The following is a 14738-nucleotide window of genomic DNA, read 5'->3' on the forward strand; positions in this document are numbered from 1 at the left end:
TCCAGAGCTGCAGTTTGTCTTTGTTTACCTTATGTCCCTCAGCGGCTAAAAATCGTAGAAGTGCTATGGTATCTTCCCTACAATCCTGCTGGGTGGGGGCCGCCAACAAAATGTCATCAACATAAAGTAAAACCTGACTACCTTTTGGTGGGTTGAATCCCGCCAAGTTGCTTGCCATTTCTTGTGAGAATATCATTGGACTTTCACAATATCCCTGTGGTAGGCATGTATATGTATATCTTTTTCCCTGAAATGTAAGTGCAAACCAATACTGGCTATCAGGGTGTATCAGTATTGAAAAGAATGCGTTGCTAATGTCTACCACAGAAAAATACTTTTGTTGAAGTTTTAAGTCATTTAACAGGGTGTGTGGATCTGGCACTGTGGGTGCCCTTGGTATTACCGCATCATTTACTGCTTGTAAATCCTGGACCATACGCCATTCTCCATTGGCCTTTTTAACTGGAAATAAGGTGTGTTACATGGTGAATCGGGAGATTCTACTAGTATTCCTCCTTTAAGTAATGCTGCTATAATAGGCTTTATCCCTGCCTCTGCATCCTTTCTTAAGGGATACTGTCTTTTTTGTGGTCTAAATGCTGACTTTAGTGTGATAGTAACTGGCCCTGCTGTACAAATGAGTCCTACATCTGATTTTCCTGTTGACCAGAGAGTCTCTGGTATATCTCGCAAGGCGTTTTCTTCCTCCTTTAATAGGAGTGTCCATCAGCTGTCTTCGCAAAATTGCAAGTGCCCAGCTGGGTTGGTCTGAGTTACCCAATTCAATTTTTGTACTTGTATTCCCTGTACTGACAGTTCCAGTTCTGTTTGTTTCTCCCATCTCGTGGCTTTCTCTCCTAGGTCTGCCCATTTTATATTTTTGTTTTTGGTTAAGCTAACATGTGGTAATTGATTAGATTTATAAAGTGCAAAAAACTCCTGGGGCAGTGAACAGCTGGCTACACTGTTCCCTTCTGTGTCCCAGTACAGGTTATGCAGTATCAATCTATTTGTATGATTCTTAAATAATTCTTTCTCATATTCCTTATCAGGTCCTGGTGTGTTACAAAAATACAGGGTACAGTGCAACAGGTGTTGCTTATCAATGTCAAGGGAGGGAAACTTGCTGATGGCTATGTTCATTAGTTCCTTGGTCACAGTCCCTGGACCAGTCATAACTAAGTCCTGGCTGTACCAGTAAAACATTTCACCCCCCGATTGCACCACAAAGGTGTTAGTTTGTCGCTGTGCTTCTATACCCTGCATGGTTGGGACTACTGCTATACCAAATATCTGCATGAGATCTCTGCCCAAGAGATTTACTGGGCATTTTGCAGAAACTACAATTTTGCTTCTCTGTGTTAATCCTGAAACTGGATCAGTTATTGCAATGTTACGGGAGAGAGGCTCCCGATACAGCTGTCCATTAGCTGCTTTGACCAGTATGTAATCAGGTGACTCTGTGTTTTCTGGTAATTTGGAGGGGTGTATCAGGGTCCGTGATGCCCCTGAATCACACAAAAATTTGACCTCCCTCCCTTCTACCAAGAGTGTAACTTCTGGTTTTGTGTCTGCTAAATAGAGCTCCAAGCTCAATAAAGCTAGGTCTAATATTTTGTTTTCTTCATTGTCGCTAACTTCCTGCACTTCCTCTATTCCCTCTTTCACATTCTCATTTGTCCTTCCTTTACTGGCCCCTTCTAATGATTCTTGACTATCATATAGTCAGTCCTCACCCTCCTTGTCTTCCGTTGTTGCCTTCTTATTTTTCCTGCAATCCCTTGCCAAATGTCCCTTTTTACCACATTTAAAACATTCTCCCCTTTTCTTACGCCCTTCAAAGTCCTCTGATCGCTTATCAGACTGCTTGTTTCCCTGTGCGTTTTTCTTGCCCTTTTTCCCAGACTGTACTACATAAACTTCTGCTCCATCTTCTACAGAAAATACTTGAGCCTTCTTTTTCTTTTTGCTATTAAAATGCCTTTTGGCATGCCTAACATATTCATGTAATGATTGTAACCTGCTTGTATGATGATCTACCATGTGTTTTGTAATAAAACTGCTTATAGGCATGCTACTGCCTTTTAAAAATGCATTCTTTAACTGCTGTTCATATGGGGAATCTTGCGTTTGATCTTCGGGAACCTGCATTCCACAGTGGTTATTAAAACATTCTAACAATCTGGCATAGTACTGGTCAATTGTTTCACCTTCTTGTTGGATGCATTGATTAATGCAAGTCCAGTCTGCCCTAGGTTTCCATTTTTCAGAGATGCGGTCTGTAAGACCTTTTACTCTAGTGCCTAACTCTGCACTGCTATGTGGGAGGGGTCTTTGCGCAGCGTCACGAGGATTCCAGTTGCCACAAATCATGTACCAATCTGGCCCTACAATTTGTCTAACTACCTTTTCTATTTCTTCGTTTAAGTTATAACTTAACCTCATTCCTTGTAAGTCTTCTGAGAATTTTCTAAAATTAATCTTCAGATGTGGAATTCCCTCAATGGCTTTCCAGATATCTTCCGGAGTCCAAGGTCTATATATTAAAATAGTTGGGTCCTGATTGTCTTGACCTGCCTGAGGATTAGGTACTTCTATAAGTGGGCATATTTCTTCTTCTTCTCCTATAGATTGTGAATTCTTAACTATTTGCCATAACTCGATACCTTCTTCTGAATTACTTGCCTTTGTTCGGGACCTGGTCTCGATGGGATCTCTGATTTTAGTTAGTTTTAGCTTTATAATATCTCTATCTCCAGTGACTACAGGATATAGTGGGGGTGGACTAACTTGTTCACTCACTTCATATTCTGGTAAGGGAGGTGGAGGCGCTGATGCTATTACTAAGTTATTATCCTCCTTATCTAGAAACATTGCTTTTGAATCTTTGTTCTTTTGGTCCCTACGGTTTACTTCCTCCAGCCACCTGTGTGCTTGAGGAATTCCTAACTGCTGTTGCTTTTTACCTGACCCTTGGAATCATTTTTGAGTTGTTTATCAAGTTTGATAAGCGAGGATTTTTCTAATTTTCCGTCAAATTCATACTTATTAACCCATTTTGAAAAATATCTAATATTATCGGCACGGTGCAACTGCATATATTTTGCGTCTTCCATTAACGGTGGGTTCTGGAGTGTTTTTGTGCAATTATTACCCATTTTATTTTACCTTTGATTGTTACGTACCTTCTCTAATTTTAACGTGTACCACGGATTTTGTTATAGTCTCTTCAGAATGACTGTCTAAAGTTTACTTATTCTGTTTCTCCTGATCTATGACAAGACAGTTCCTTTTTTATCCCTGACTGTAAGAAAAATACAATCTGACAAAAAACAATACACATCTAGTCCCTGATCTAAAACAGAAAAAAGTAGATTCACCTTACCTGAGCCCACGTGATTGATCACCGATTCACGGAGACCCGTCCTTCAGTCACAGATCAGAAAGTGGCTGGCCTCTTTTGACAACAATTCAGTCGGAGGACTTTCCATATAAGAAGAACCGATTTGGTTTCTTCCCCGTACGGTTTCAGCCACCTGGCCGTCTGATCTGAGGCGAAGAGAGAGTTCCGGTCCGAAGGACCAATCTGTAAATGGAAAAACTTCAAAGATCAATGCACGTTAGGTTCAAGCAAGGCACCCTTTATTACTTGCAGCAAGGAGACAAAGCATGTAGGTACAAGGTTTGTCTAATTTTCTGGAGATCAGTATGTTATTCTTATACAGTTCTCTTCATGTCACACAGAAAATGTTACTAATCTACTGCTGACATAGTTGGACACAGCTTTCTGTATGTTACACAGAAAATGTTACCCGACTTATTGCTGACATGGTCAGATTATTGCTGTCTTGCAAAAACATTTGAGAAAAACAACCTGGCCTTGGGCTTATTCTAGCCCTCCTTGATTCTTGTCTAGATTCAAGGTACATTTCTAGCTTTGGTACAAGTAGTGCTGACTATGGTTTAAGCTTTCAAATATCTATTGTTTTCTTTATCAAGGCTTCTAGCAGATGCACATTTTTTCATGGCATAAGCAGAATAAAATGTCTCTTATTAAGTTTCTAGTAGCTGCACATATTTTCATTGCATAAGCAGAATAAAGTGTCTTTTATTAAGTTTCTAGTAGCTGTGCAGATTCATACAACATGAACAGAATAAATGTATTAACCCTTTTAAGCCTTTGATGCACTAAGCATGCATATTGCTATTATGCATTTTTCTAACAGTGTGAAGGACATAGGTCTGGGGGAGGTAGAAGAGGGAAGGGGTACAGTGAGAGATAGGTCAGCCTGATTACCTAGTAGTGATGTGATTGAGTTATTAAAGTGGGTATTAAATTGTGTGGCTACTGGGTCAGTAACCTTGGTGGTGGTAGGTGTGAGGGTAGGAGTATGGCCTGGGTTGAGTAGATTGTTAATGTTTTGCCAAAATTTCTTGGGGTTATATTGGTGGGATTGTTGACATGAAAGGAAGTAGTTTTGCTTGTCTGCTTTTATATGTTTTTTAGTCTGGTTACAGAATTGCAAATATGTTGTGCGGGTTGTTGTATTTTTTGGTAGTATTGTATGCAGACAATGCCCTGTCTCGTTGCTTCAACAGTGCTATGGTATCTTTAGTTAGACAAGGTATGGGCTTGGTTTTTGCTCTTATTTTTCTTGTGGGTGCTAGGCTATTAAGTATATTAAGAAAGGTATTGTTGAAGTGAAGGATTGCCTGATCTAGAGGGATGTGTCTAAGAGGTGACCAGTTACTTTGCTGAAGTAAAAGGTTGAAAGTGGAGGGGGAGAAAGTTTTTTTATTCCTGTCATATTTATATATTATGTTAGTGTGTATCTGCACTTGTCTTCTGTACAGGAAAGTAGGTGAGTGGTCACTGAGCGAGTCTGGTAGGCAGTCTGATATGTAACCTAGAGTGGGTGTGTTGGTCAGTAGCTAATCCAGTGTGGACTGCTTTTTAGAGTGTTTGTCAAGGCGGATAGGACAGGATATGGTTTGGGTGAAATTCAAAAGATTTAAGAAATTGGATGGGTTGTTAGAGTTGCAGGAGTGCCAATCAAGGTTGAAATCCCCTAGGATGATAGTCTCCTGGATAAATGTAGTAGATGCCCAGGAGAGTAGATTTTCAATTATGGGTAGGTTGTTGCCAGGGGGAAGGTAGGTGGTTATGATAATAATAATTTTGTTTGGGTTTATTACTAGTCGAGTTGTAAGATTTCGGCGTTGGGTAGGTCAGGAGGGGCACAGTTCACTTATACTATGATTGAGATCATTCTGTCATTTGAGGGCTATAACTAAGCATTATTTTTGACGCATTTTGATTAACTACAAGGTTTACTCCACTCCTTCTACAAGATTGTTGTCCATAGTAGACAATCTGATGATTATCTGCTATAAAATTATTTGTTCCAGTCCATTTTACTTCACTAATTCTCAAGTATCAGTCTTTATTCTTGTCATTTTTAATTACTTATCTCGGTTCACATTTCTTACATTCCATTGGTGTATAGTTCTTTGCAGTAACAGACTTCTCTTTTTTTATTTGAATTTCGCAGTAGATGGATATCATTTTGGCTTTAATCCATCTGCATCATAACCTCTAGCCCTACTTGTACTTGTCTGCTGTTCCTTAATAGCATACTGGTCACCTTCAGGCCAGGGTATTTTATCTGCTACTGATGTTTTGACATGTCTTTGATTGCTTTTGTCCATAGAGTTTTCTGGGCAAAATTTCTCAAGTGATTTGCCATTACCTTCTCCAAATGACCATATTTATTCTGATTTTCTGCCATAACCTGGCCATCTTGGGTGGTCCTACACAATATATGCCATCACTCAACTGAGTTGCATAAACTTCTTCACCACAGTGAGGTAAAGACAATGTAACAGGAAAATATATCAAGCTTAATTCAAAGTTTCAGAGAATAGCAAGAAGAAATACGGAGGTATATTTAAATAAGTAGTGAAAAATGGAGGAAGATAATAGAACAGGAAACACAAGAGACTGGAGACATTAAGGGAAACTTTGATAATAATAGGCAAAGATGGACAAGACTTAACAGATGTAGAATATAGTAAGAAGAGGTGGCAGGAATATATAGAAGAACCGTATAAGAAAGACTAGCAAAAGTGACACATAAGACAGTATATTTTCTGATCTAGAATCAGCCATCCTGGAGAATGAAATTAAATGGGTCTTAGAAAACTTTGCTAAGAACAAGGTTGCAGGAGGTAATGGAGTTCCTGCTGAATTTTTAAAATCCTGCAAAATATTGTTGCTAGAGTGTCACTTGCAATTTGCCTGCAAATTTGGAAAGCACAAAAATAGCAATAAGATTGGAAAGCAGCAATTTATATTCCAATCCTGACAAAAGGCAATACTTCAGAGTGGCCAGGTCATTGAGCAGCTACATTTATTTCACATGCTATCAAGGTAGTTACTGGGGGCAGCCACGGTGGTGCAGCGGTTAGCATTGCCACCTCACAGCAAGAGATATGCTGTAGGTGGGTTGGACACTCCAGATTGGCCCTAGGTGTGAGTGTGTACATGCGTGTGCCTTCTGTGGAAGGTTGGGTTGCACCGGGCTGGTACCTCAGCATTGTAAAACTCCACTGCCAATCATGAGCAGACAAGTGATCCACTGTGGTGACCCCTAACCAGGAAAAAGCTGAAAGTAGAAAAAGGTCAAGGTAGTTGCTGCTGAGAATCCTGCAAGCTAGATTCCAGCAATATATGTGCTTGCTAAACTGTGTAAACGTAATGCATGTCAAACATATCTGGAACACTTCTGCTTGGAAGGCACTATATTTTTATTGTGATATTGTCTACATTTGTGAAGCTTTCTTTAAAAATTGTTCTTGGTAGATAGCTAAACTTCCATTGCACTGCATGTCATGGATGCCTTTTTGTTGGTACTAATGTATGCTTTCTGTCTGTAGCTATATCACATTCTTAGTATAGGAAGCTTTTCCCATCTACAACTGTTGATAACCATGTGCTGCATATCAGCACTTATCACAAGTAGTTGTGTATATGTGTGGCTGTCTGGAAAAGAGAATCACTATGATATTCAAGCATATTATGTATGTTTTCTCTCTCTGTTTATATATCCATCTCATCTAAATATATAAGTAGACATGGGTGTGTGTGATTTTGAGTTTATAAATTGTGTGTGTGTGTGTGTGTGTGTGTGTGTGTGTGTGTGTGTGTGTGTGTGTGTGTGTGTGTGTGTGTGTGTGTGTGTGTGTGTGTGTGTGTGTGTGTGTGTGTGTGTGTGTGTGTGTGTGTGTGTGCATGTGTGTGCGTGCATGTGTGTGTGTGTGTGTGTGTGTGTGTGTGTGTGTGTGTGTGTGTGTGTGTGTGTGTGTGTGTGTGTGTGTGTGTGTGTGTGTGTGTGTGTGTGTGTGTCTGTGTGTGTATGTGTGTATATCAATAATGTAAGCAAAATTATATGAACTGCATAAGCATATTCGAGAAAAATGTACATCAGTTGCAATTCTCATGCATATCACACAGGAACACTGTTATATCACCTGTTAGTTATTCCAAAACTTGGAGTAGTGTAGTATAAGACTTTCTTTGGAATCATACCCTGTGAGTATAGTGTACTATAGGACTTTCTTTGAATCATACCCAGTGAGTATAGTGTAGCATAAGACTTTCTTCAGAATCATACCCTGTGAGTATAGTGTAGCATAAGAATTCCTTTGGAATCATATCCTGTGAGTATAGTCTAGCATAAGACTGTCTTTGGAATCATACCCTGGGAATATAGTTTTGCATAAGACTTTCTGTGGAATCAGACCCTGTGAGTATAGTGTACCATAAGACTTTCAGAATCATATCCTGTGAGTATAGTGCAGTATAAGATTTTCTTCGGAATCATACCCTGTGAGTATAATGTAGCACAGGACTTTCTTTGGAATCATTTCCAGTGAGTAAAGAGTAGTATGAGACTTTCTTTGGAAACATACCCTGTGAATATAGTGTAGCATTAGACTTTTGGTGGAATCATACCCTGTGAGTATAGTGTAGCATAAGACTTTCTTTGGAATCATATCCTGTGAGTATAGTATAGCATAAGACTTTCTTTGGAATCATACCCTGTAAATATAGTGTAGCATAAGACTTACTTTGGAATCATACCCTGTGAATATAGTGTAGCATAAGACTTACTTTGGAATCATACCCTGTGAGTATAGTGTAGCATAAGACTTTCTTCGGAATGTTTCTCCGTGAGTATAGTGCAGCATAAGACTTTCTTTGGACTCATACCCTGTGAGTGTAGTGTAGCATAAGACTTTCTTCAGAATCATATCCTGTGAGTATAGTGTAGTATAAGACTTTTGTCAGAATCATACCCTGTGAGTATAGTATAGTATAGGACTTTCTTTGGAATCTTACCCTATTAGTATAGTGCAGTGTAAGACTTTCTTTAGAATCACACCTTCTGAGTATAGTATAGTATAAGACTTTCTTTGGACTCATACCCTCAAGTATAAAATGTATTTAGCATGCAAGCATCTAAGCAGTGAGGGTTGCTTCATGTGCACAAATAGTTGAGCAGAAAATAACATGATATATCTTTTTCTATTTTTTGACAAACTAATATGAATACATTCAAAATAAAGTTGATAGCCAGGAACTTCAACCACAAAGACTGTCATTATTGAGGTATCTACAAAAGGAATCACATTTTGCTAACATATATACATACATACATCCATATATATTAATATTTAGGTATCTACAGAAAGAGCTGCATTTTTATATTTATACACCATCATATCTATACACCATGTACTTTTTCTTTAAAATGGCAAACTGTGAAAAATTATTTTTATCATAATTCAGACAGAATAACTCTGCTAACATTAGAATAAGGGGTGGTGAAACATTACAATTAGTGCAGAGTTGTTTAGCTTCTAGCTATCTAATAATAATATATATACTGTCTGTTTACTTTTTTCTTGCAAGAAAAAAAATTGCACATCCTGTTACTTATTCCATAAGTATATTGTGCTATTGCCTTATTAAATAAAACTAATGAGGATTTTCCTCCCAGGTTCCTTAGCTCTCTATTACCCATAGCTACTTCACCCAAGAGTCAATCTAAGTTCTGATCTCTTAGAGCTAAAACAGCTCACTAGTTCAACTTTGTAAATATTGTAACTAGCTTTTTATTTTACATGAGCGAAAATAACATGTTATCATTATTACTAATAAGCATGTATGTTAAGGTGTTTCCCCAAGCACAACACAAGTGGCTTGCTCAAATGAAAACTTACTGTAAAATTCATTAATAACAATTCACATTGATTCCCACTGAATATGCCCAACACTGAATGTACATAAGTTGTAACCTATACAATTTGATTCCTGCTGAATATGCATGACACTGAATGTACATAATTGTAACCTATTACTATACAATGTTTCTTGTATATTACTACTTTATTTGTATTTGCTTGTTTTTGTATATTCTTTCTTTTTTGCATTTCTTTATCCTGGAGCTTTTCTCCACGGGCTTCCACTGAAAACGGGTCTTCTGGACCCAGTGGACTTCCCCGGTAACCAAACTGGAAATAAATAAATGAACTTCAAAAAAATCAAGATAGATAAACAGAATATGTTCCAGGAGATAGATTTATCTATATTGTTCTGGGGTTGTGCTTTTGCCTGTTATTTGATGCAGTATCACTCATGGCATATTCTTGCTGAGTCCCTGTGTAGAATAATTAAAAATCATAGGCCAGATTCTAAAATGACATGTATGTGGGGGTAACACGCTGTAGAAAGCAATTATTCCACTCAAGATTCAAAGCCTAAGGCCATGCCAGCCCCCTTCAGCATTTGCTAATGTGGAGTGCCAGAGTCCTACACCTGATTCCATAAGGAGAATTAGAGGTGCTCTGATGAAATACTTCAGTATTGCACATTGGATGGGTTGCTAATGTACAATCTTATGAAACCATTTGGCCATTTTGGCAAAGCAAAACTGTCTGCAGTACCAAGTTCCACATACAGGTGGAGCTGTACTGCTCCATCTGGAAGCCATAGGGCAGGAGGCCAAGAATCATGTACATATGCAGCTGGGTGCTGTGAGAGCCATCTCTGTACTTCATTGGGGACAGCTGACTGCCATTCACATATTACATACAGGCTCCCTGCCTGCAGTATGAGTTCTGCTGTACAGGTGGGGCCGTGAAGCAAGATAAATTTTGCTGGACTTTGTGGGCTCACCAAGTCCACAGGTAAGATTGTGATACATAAGACATAGGTAATGAGATACATTAGTATAACTTGTTGTAGAATATCATTACCTGTTATTAGCATAACAGGAGTCCTTGCCATTCAGTATCTTTGCATTGCAATGTATTGAACTGACTGCATCCTTCCTACGGGATCAAGGTCATTCCTAGGGAGGAGTGGGGGGGGGGGCACATGGAAATGCAAGTTCTATGTAGCAAGGGGAAGATGGTGGAGGTTGTGTGATTCGTGGTTGCAAACATTTTGGAAGCAAGCCTTGATTCATACCCTGGACCTTATATATTCCATATGGGTTACCGTCATACCCAAGTTATCTTGTGCTCCTAACAGAAGAGGAATTTTAGGGAAAAAAAAACAGTTTTGATAAATGCATCTCACATGTTTTGTCAAGAAACTGTCATTCTACCACTTTACATATAAATTGTCATATATTGTTTTACTTGTAGCTCCTTGGACTGTATTCTGAAAGCATAAATGCATAAGGTAGTATGTTACTTCAATCGTAGATGCTGCACATATTTCCAAAAATAGGGGTATGGCAATCCTGAGCAGGCTGATAAGGATTGGAGGATTGTTATACCCAATTCCACAGTGAGAATCAGGCTTGCTACCACTCAACAATAACATATAAAAACTGTAAACAGTGGAGTAGCCCCTTCAAGTCAGTGGGTCACTGAGGCATAGTGACTGCCTTATTTGTATGTGGGCATTCTACTGTAGGCAGTACAAGGTGAAAAGCCTAAATGCCTGCAGTACAAGTTCCCACAGACAGGTAGATTTGTACTGTTGAACAAGTAAAGGCAATGGGTGGAGGGTGTCTGAAGACTGTGCAATTGTTTAGTGGTGGCTTTTACATTTCAATGCCTGGGACAACTGAAATGCATAATCTCCATTGTTTTGGGAGTGTACTTTATTATCACATCCTTACATCATATAGCCCTTATTATGTTAGATGAGAGAAATTCCTGCATGGTGAAGTTTTACTGTGCTGTGGATGCAGTCTCATGTCCAACATACAATGCATGCCAAAACTGGTACTGTAGGCAGTTAAAATGTATGCAGTACCTTTCCTAATGCACTGGTGGAGCTGTGGAGTCAAGTGCCCTTGAGTGTCACTAGGGACTGTCCCTAGTGCTCGGGCCAAGTCAGCTGGTATTATTCATATATACTGTTCACAACTGTATAGCACTAATATGAGAAATAAACTTTTCCATGGGCATCACTGGTCAAAGATGGCAGCTCCCTGACATCAAAACTTTTGTTGTCAGATGTTTTTACATAGTGCATTTTCAGAATCATACATGACTTTGTCTTTAAACTACACAAATAATTCTTGAAGTAACAATGAAATGTTTGAAATGTGTAATACTTTTGTTCTTACTGAAAGAGTCTGTTGTGATAGTTTTATAACCCTATCCATTTCTTTTAACTGAATGCATCAAACGAAAGCCAGGAGGTGCTGTCCATTTACTGATATTCTAATATTTTAATACATTGTATGCTTCTTATATTGCATGACTTAATGTATTCTCTAATATGTTATCTCATTTTCATTATTTGCAGCAAGATAGTGATTAAAATAGACCCTAGTGTCTCAGTTTGCGTTCCTGTCAAAAAATAAATACAAATAAATAAACATAAGAGCTTGCACAAAATGTAACTTGATTTTAAGTATAGCAGATGAATTCTTAAACCTTGCCATGTGGTAGATTATTTTTCCTTGTCATTGATCTGGATATGTTTTGTTGGTTTATGTATGGTTATCAAAATTTTCCAAAACAAATCTTATTATATGGGTAGTGTTACCTAAATGTATATTTTGAGCTACTGATGCAGCTGCTGCTTTAGTGCCCCACTCACCATAGCAGTGACATGATGACCATGCCATTTTATGCAGTCAGATAGGATCACACTCTCACCTATGAGTTGCTTTCATAATTATGCACAGGCATCCTTGGGTTATGGACATAAGAGTATGCTTAGTAAAAAAATACATTCTGGTTTGCTCATGCATTAATTTCTGGACCTTATGCATTAAGTAAAAGTAAGCCTGTAAATTCTTTCTTTTGGATTCTTTAGCTGTTACCTCCAAGAATTGCTCCTTAAAGAAACAATTCATAACAATGTTATTTTGGGCTTTCTGAATATGTTGTGAGCACTCTTACCCATGTGCCACACCGATCTAAGTTACTCCAAAATGTCAGCTCGTTCACTTGGCTTCCTTTATGGCCATATAGTAAAATGCTATAACAGTTATGAATTTTTTCCAGAGTGAATTCTTCAAACTATCTCTGACAATAGCATTTCAAATTATATTACACCTTTTTCATTTATAGCGTGCGGTGGGGTATACTCTGGTGAAGGAGAAATCCGTTCTCCATATTATCCCAATGCATATCCTCATGGTAAAGAATGTCAGTGGGTCATCACGCAGCCTGAAGGAAAAGTAGTCACACTGAACTTCCTTGCATTTGATATTGAGAACAGTGGCACATGTGCATTTGATTTTGTAGAGGTAAGTTAATATTTCTCCAGTTGAACTTTATTATATGAAAAAAAAAACAGCATCACCATGACTATATGTAGTCTACCAACAGGGTAAGAGAAATGACTGAATGTGTTCTACATCACTTACAAGCTAATTCTTATGTTTTTTTCTCTCACTGAATATTGACAACAGGTGTTATACGGGAAATGGTTCCTATGATCTGGTATGGATAGCTGCAGCTTATGTGCTGTACTGGTCATATAAAAGATTAGAATTGTATTGTTGCAGTTATGTCAGGTATGACTGTGGATGTCTGTACCGGTCATGATGTACACACTCTTGCAAGAAAATGAGTATAAATTAAGGTTAAAAAAGAATGTCTGATGTGTTAAAAAAAAAAAAAAAGAGGATGTTGTGGGACAGAGAGAAGCAAATGTCCTCTAAATATTTTGTGAGCATGTTAGAGCGGCAAATGGACCTCATTCCACAATAAATTCTATGACACCCTTTTCATTTTTTCCAGGTCCCTTCATCAAAGGATATTGCACAATAATGCGTATGGAACTTTATTCTCCACCAAAATGCAACATCTGTTTCTTCACATTATAGCTCTCACTTTATTAAATGTGAATTCTCTTCCTGTTCCTGACAGCTATGACCTTGATGGTCTTGCAAAGCTGTTTGGTAGATCTTTGTAAAACACAAATTTCAGAGAACTGCAGAATTTTTCCTTGCTTCTTTGGAGCATTTTCAAGTATTATAGCATCTGTGCCCAAGTGTCTGATTTCAGCCAAGGTTCCATTTCATAGGTGAAAACTGTTTCTATACAAAATGAGGATTACACTTCCTTTTGATCACTGATAAAACTGATTACAACAAAGCACTTCATTTTTAAATCAGTAAGTCTTCTTAAAGATAATCCCTCTTAATGACTATCCTCAACATTTCTCCAGAATTTTACAATGTCAGACTCTAACTGAATTGAAGTCTTGCATTTGTGATTGGAATTCAGTAGCTCTGTTTTCATTCAAATCTTCAACACACATTTTGGTTTTGTGTTTTTACATTCATGACAGATTCCCTCAGTTTAACACAATGAATTAATTAATTTACAACTTGTAAATTCTTATCTGGGAGCAGCACCTTCTTTTTAGCTGCATGAGTCTCTGGAAGCTCTTACCTCCTCCTCTCAACAAACTCTTTTATTCTGTATCTCTGATTTAGAAAACATCATCTCTCCTCCCTGGAACTGTTTTACTCTTCCTCTGCTTCCTTCACTGTATATCCATCTCAAGCAGAAACACTTTTTTTTTTGGGAACACCTTCCTACATCATTACTTCCATCTTAAGAAACACCTCATTTAAGGTATCTGTATCAGTGAGCACCTCTGTCTTACATCCCTCTCCTTGTGTGCCTCCATCTAACGCAGCAAATGTAGCAAATTTGTCTCGAGTAGCCATATCCTTCTCTGTCTCCATCATAGGGAATACATTTGTCTCTTGATTACCCTGTTCTGTTCCGCCTTGGTGTGAACAGCTCTGTCCCTGGAAGCACCATTTTCTCTGCCACCATTATCTCTGTCTCAGGAAGCAGCTCCTTTCCTTCCTCAGCCTTAGGGTCCTATACTTCAGTCCTGGGGAGCACCTCCTTCTTTGCGTCTGCCTTTGAACATGAGGTCATCTGTTTTGCATTCAGTCCATCAGTCTGTTTAAAACACTAGGCAGATGAGTTTATCATGTCTGCATTAATTCCACAGCTCTGCTTCATATACTGAGCATACTAATTTATCATTTTTGCACTCATTTAAAGGTGATGGTTCACAAACATTGCGACAGGAGTTTTTGGAAACCTAGCTCAATCTTGCTTCATCCATCAGTCTTTCTTTGGTAAATCAGCTCTAAGCAATATCAAGGCCCATCCTTTTGTTATACCCACCATGGTAAATCAGTTCAAAGCAATATCAAGGCCCACTCTACTAGAGC

At 38.4% G+C, this 14738-nt stretch overlaps 1 protein-coding gene across 1 annotated transcript in view; it reads left to right on the forward strand.

The window, feature by feature from the left end:
• Positions 1-14738, forward strand: part of LOC122792709 (cubilin-like) — a 3134001-nt gene that overhangs the window by 689478 nt on the left and 2429785 nt on the right. The window contains exon 19 of the mRNA XM_044060295.1: positions 12604-12782. Within this exon, the coding sequence (XP_043916230.1) occupies positions 12604-12782 (179 nt within the window). The remainder of the gene's footprint in view (positions 1-12603; positions 12783-14738) is intronic.

This window comes from Protopterus annectens, chromosome 2.part0 (assembly GCF_019279795.1).
Source record: "Protopterus annectens isolate FY-2018-M chromosome 2.part0, PAN1.0, whole genome shotgun sequence".
Lineage (NCBI taxonomy): Eukaryota > Metazoa > Chordata > Ceratodontiformes > Protopteridae > Protopterus > Protopterus annectens.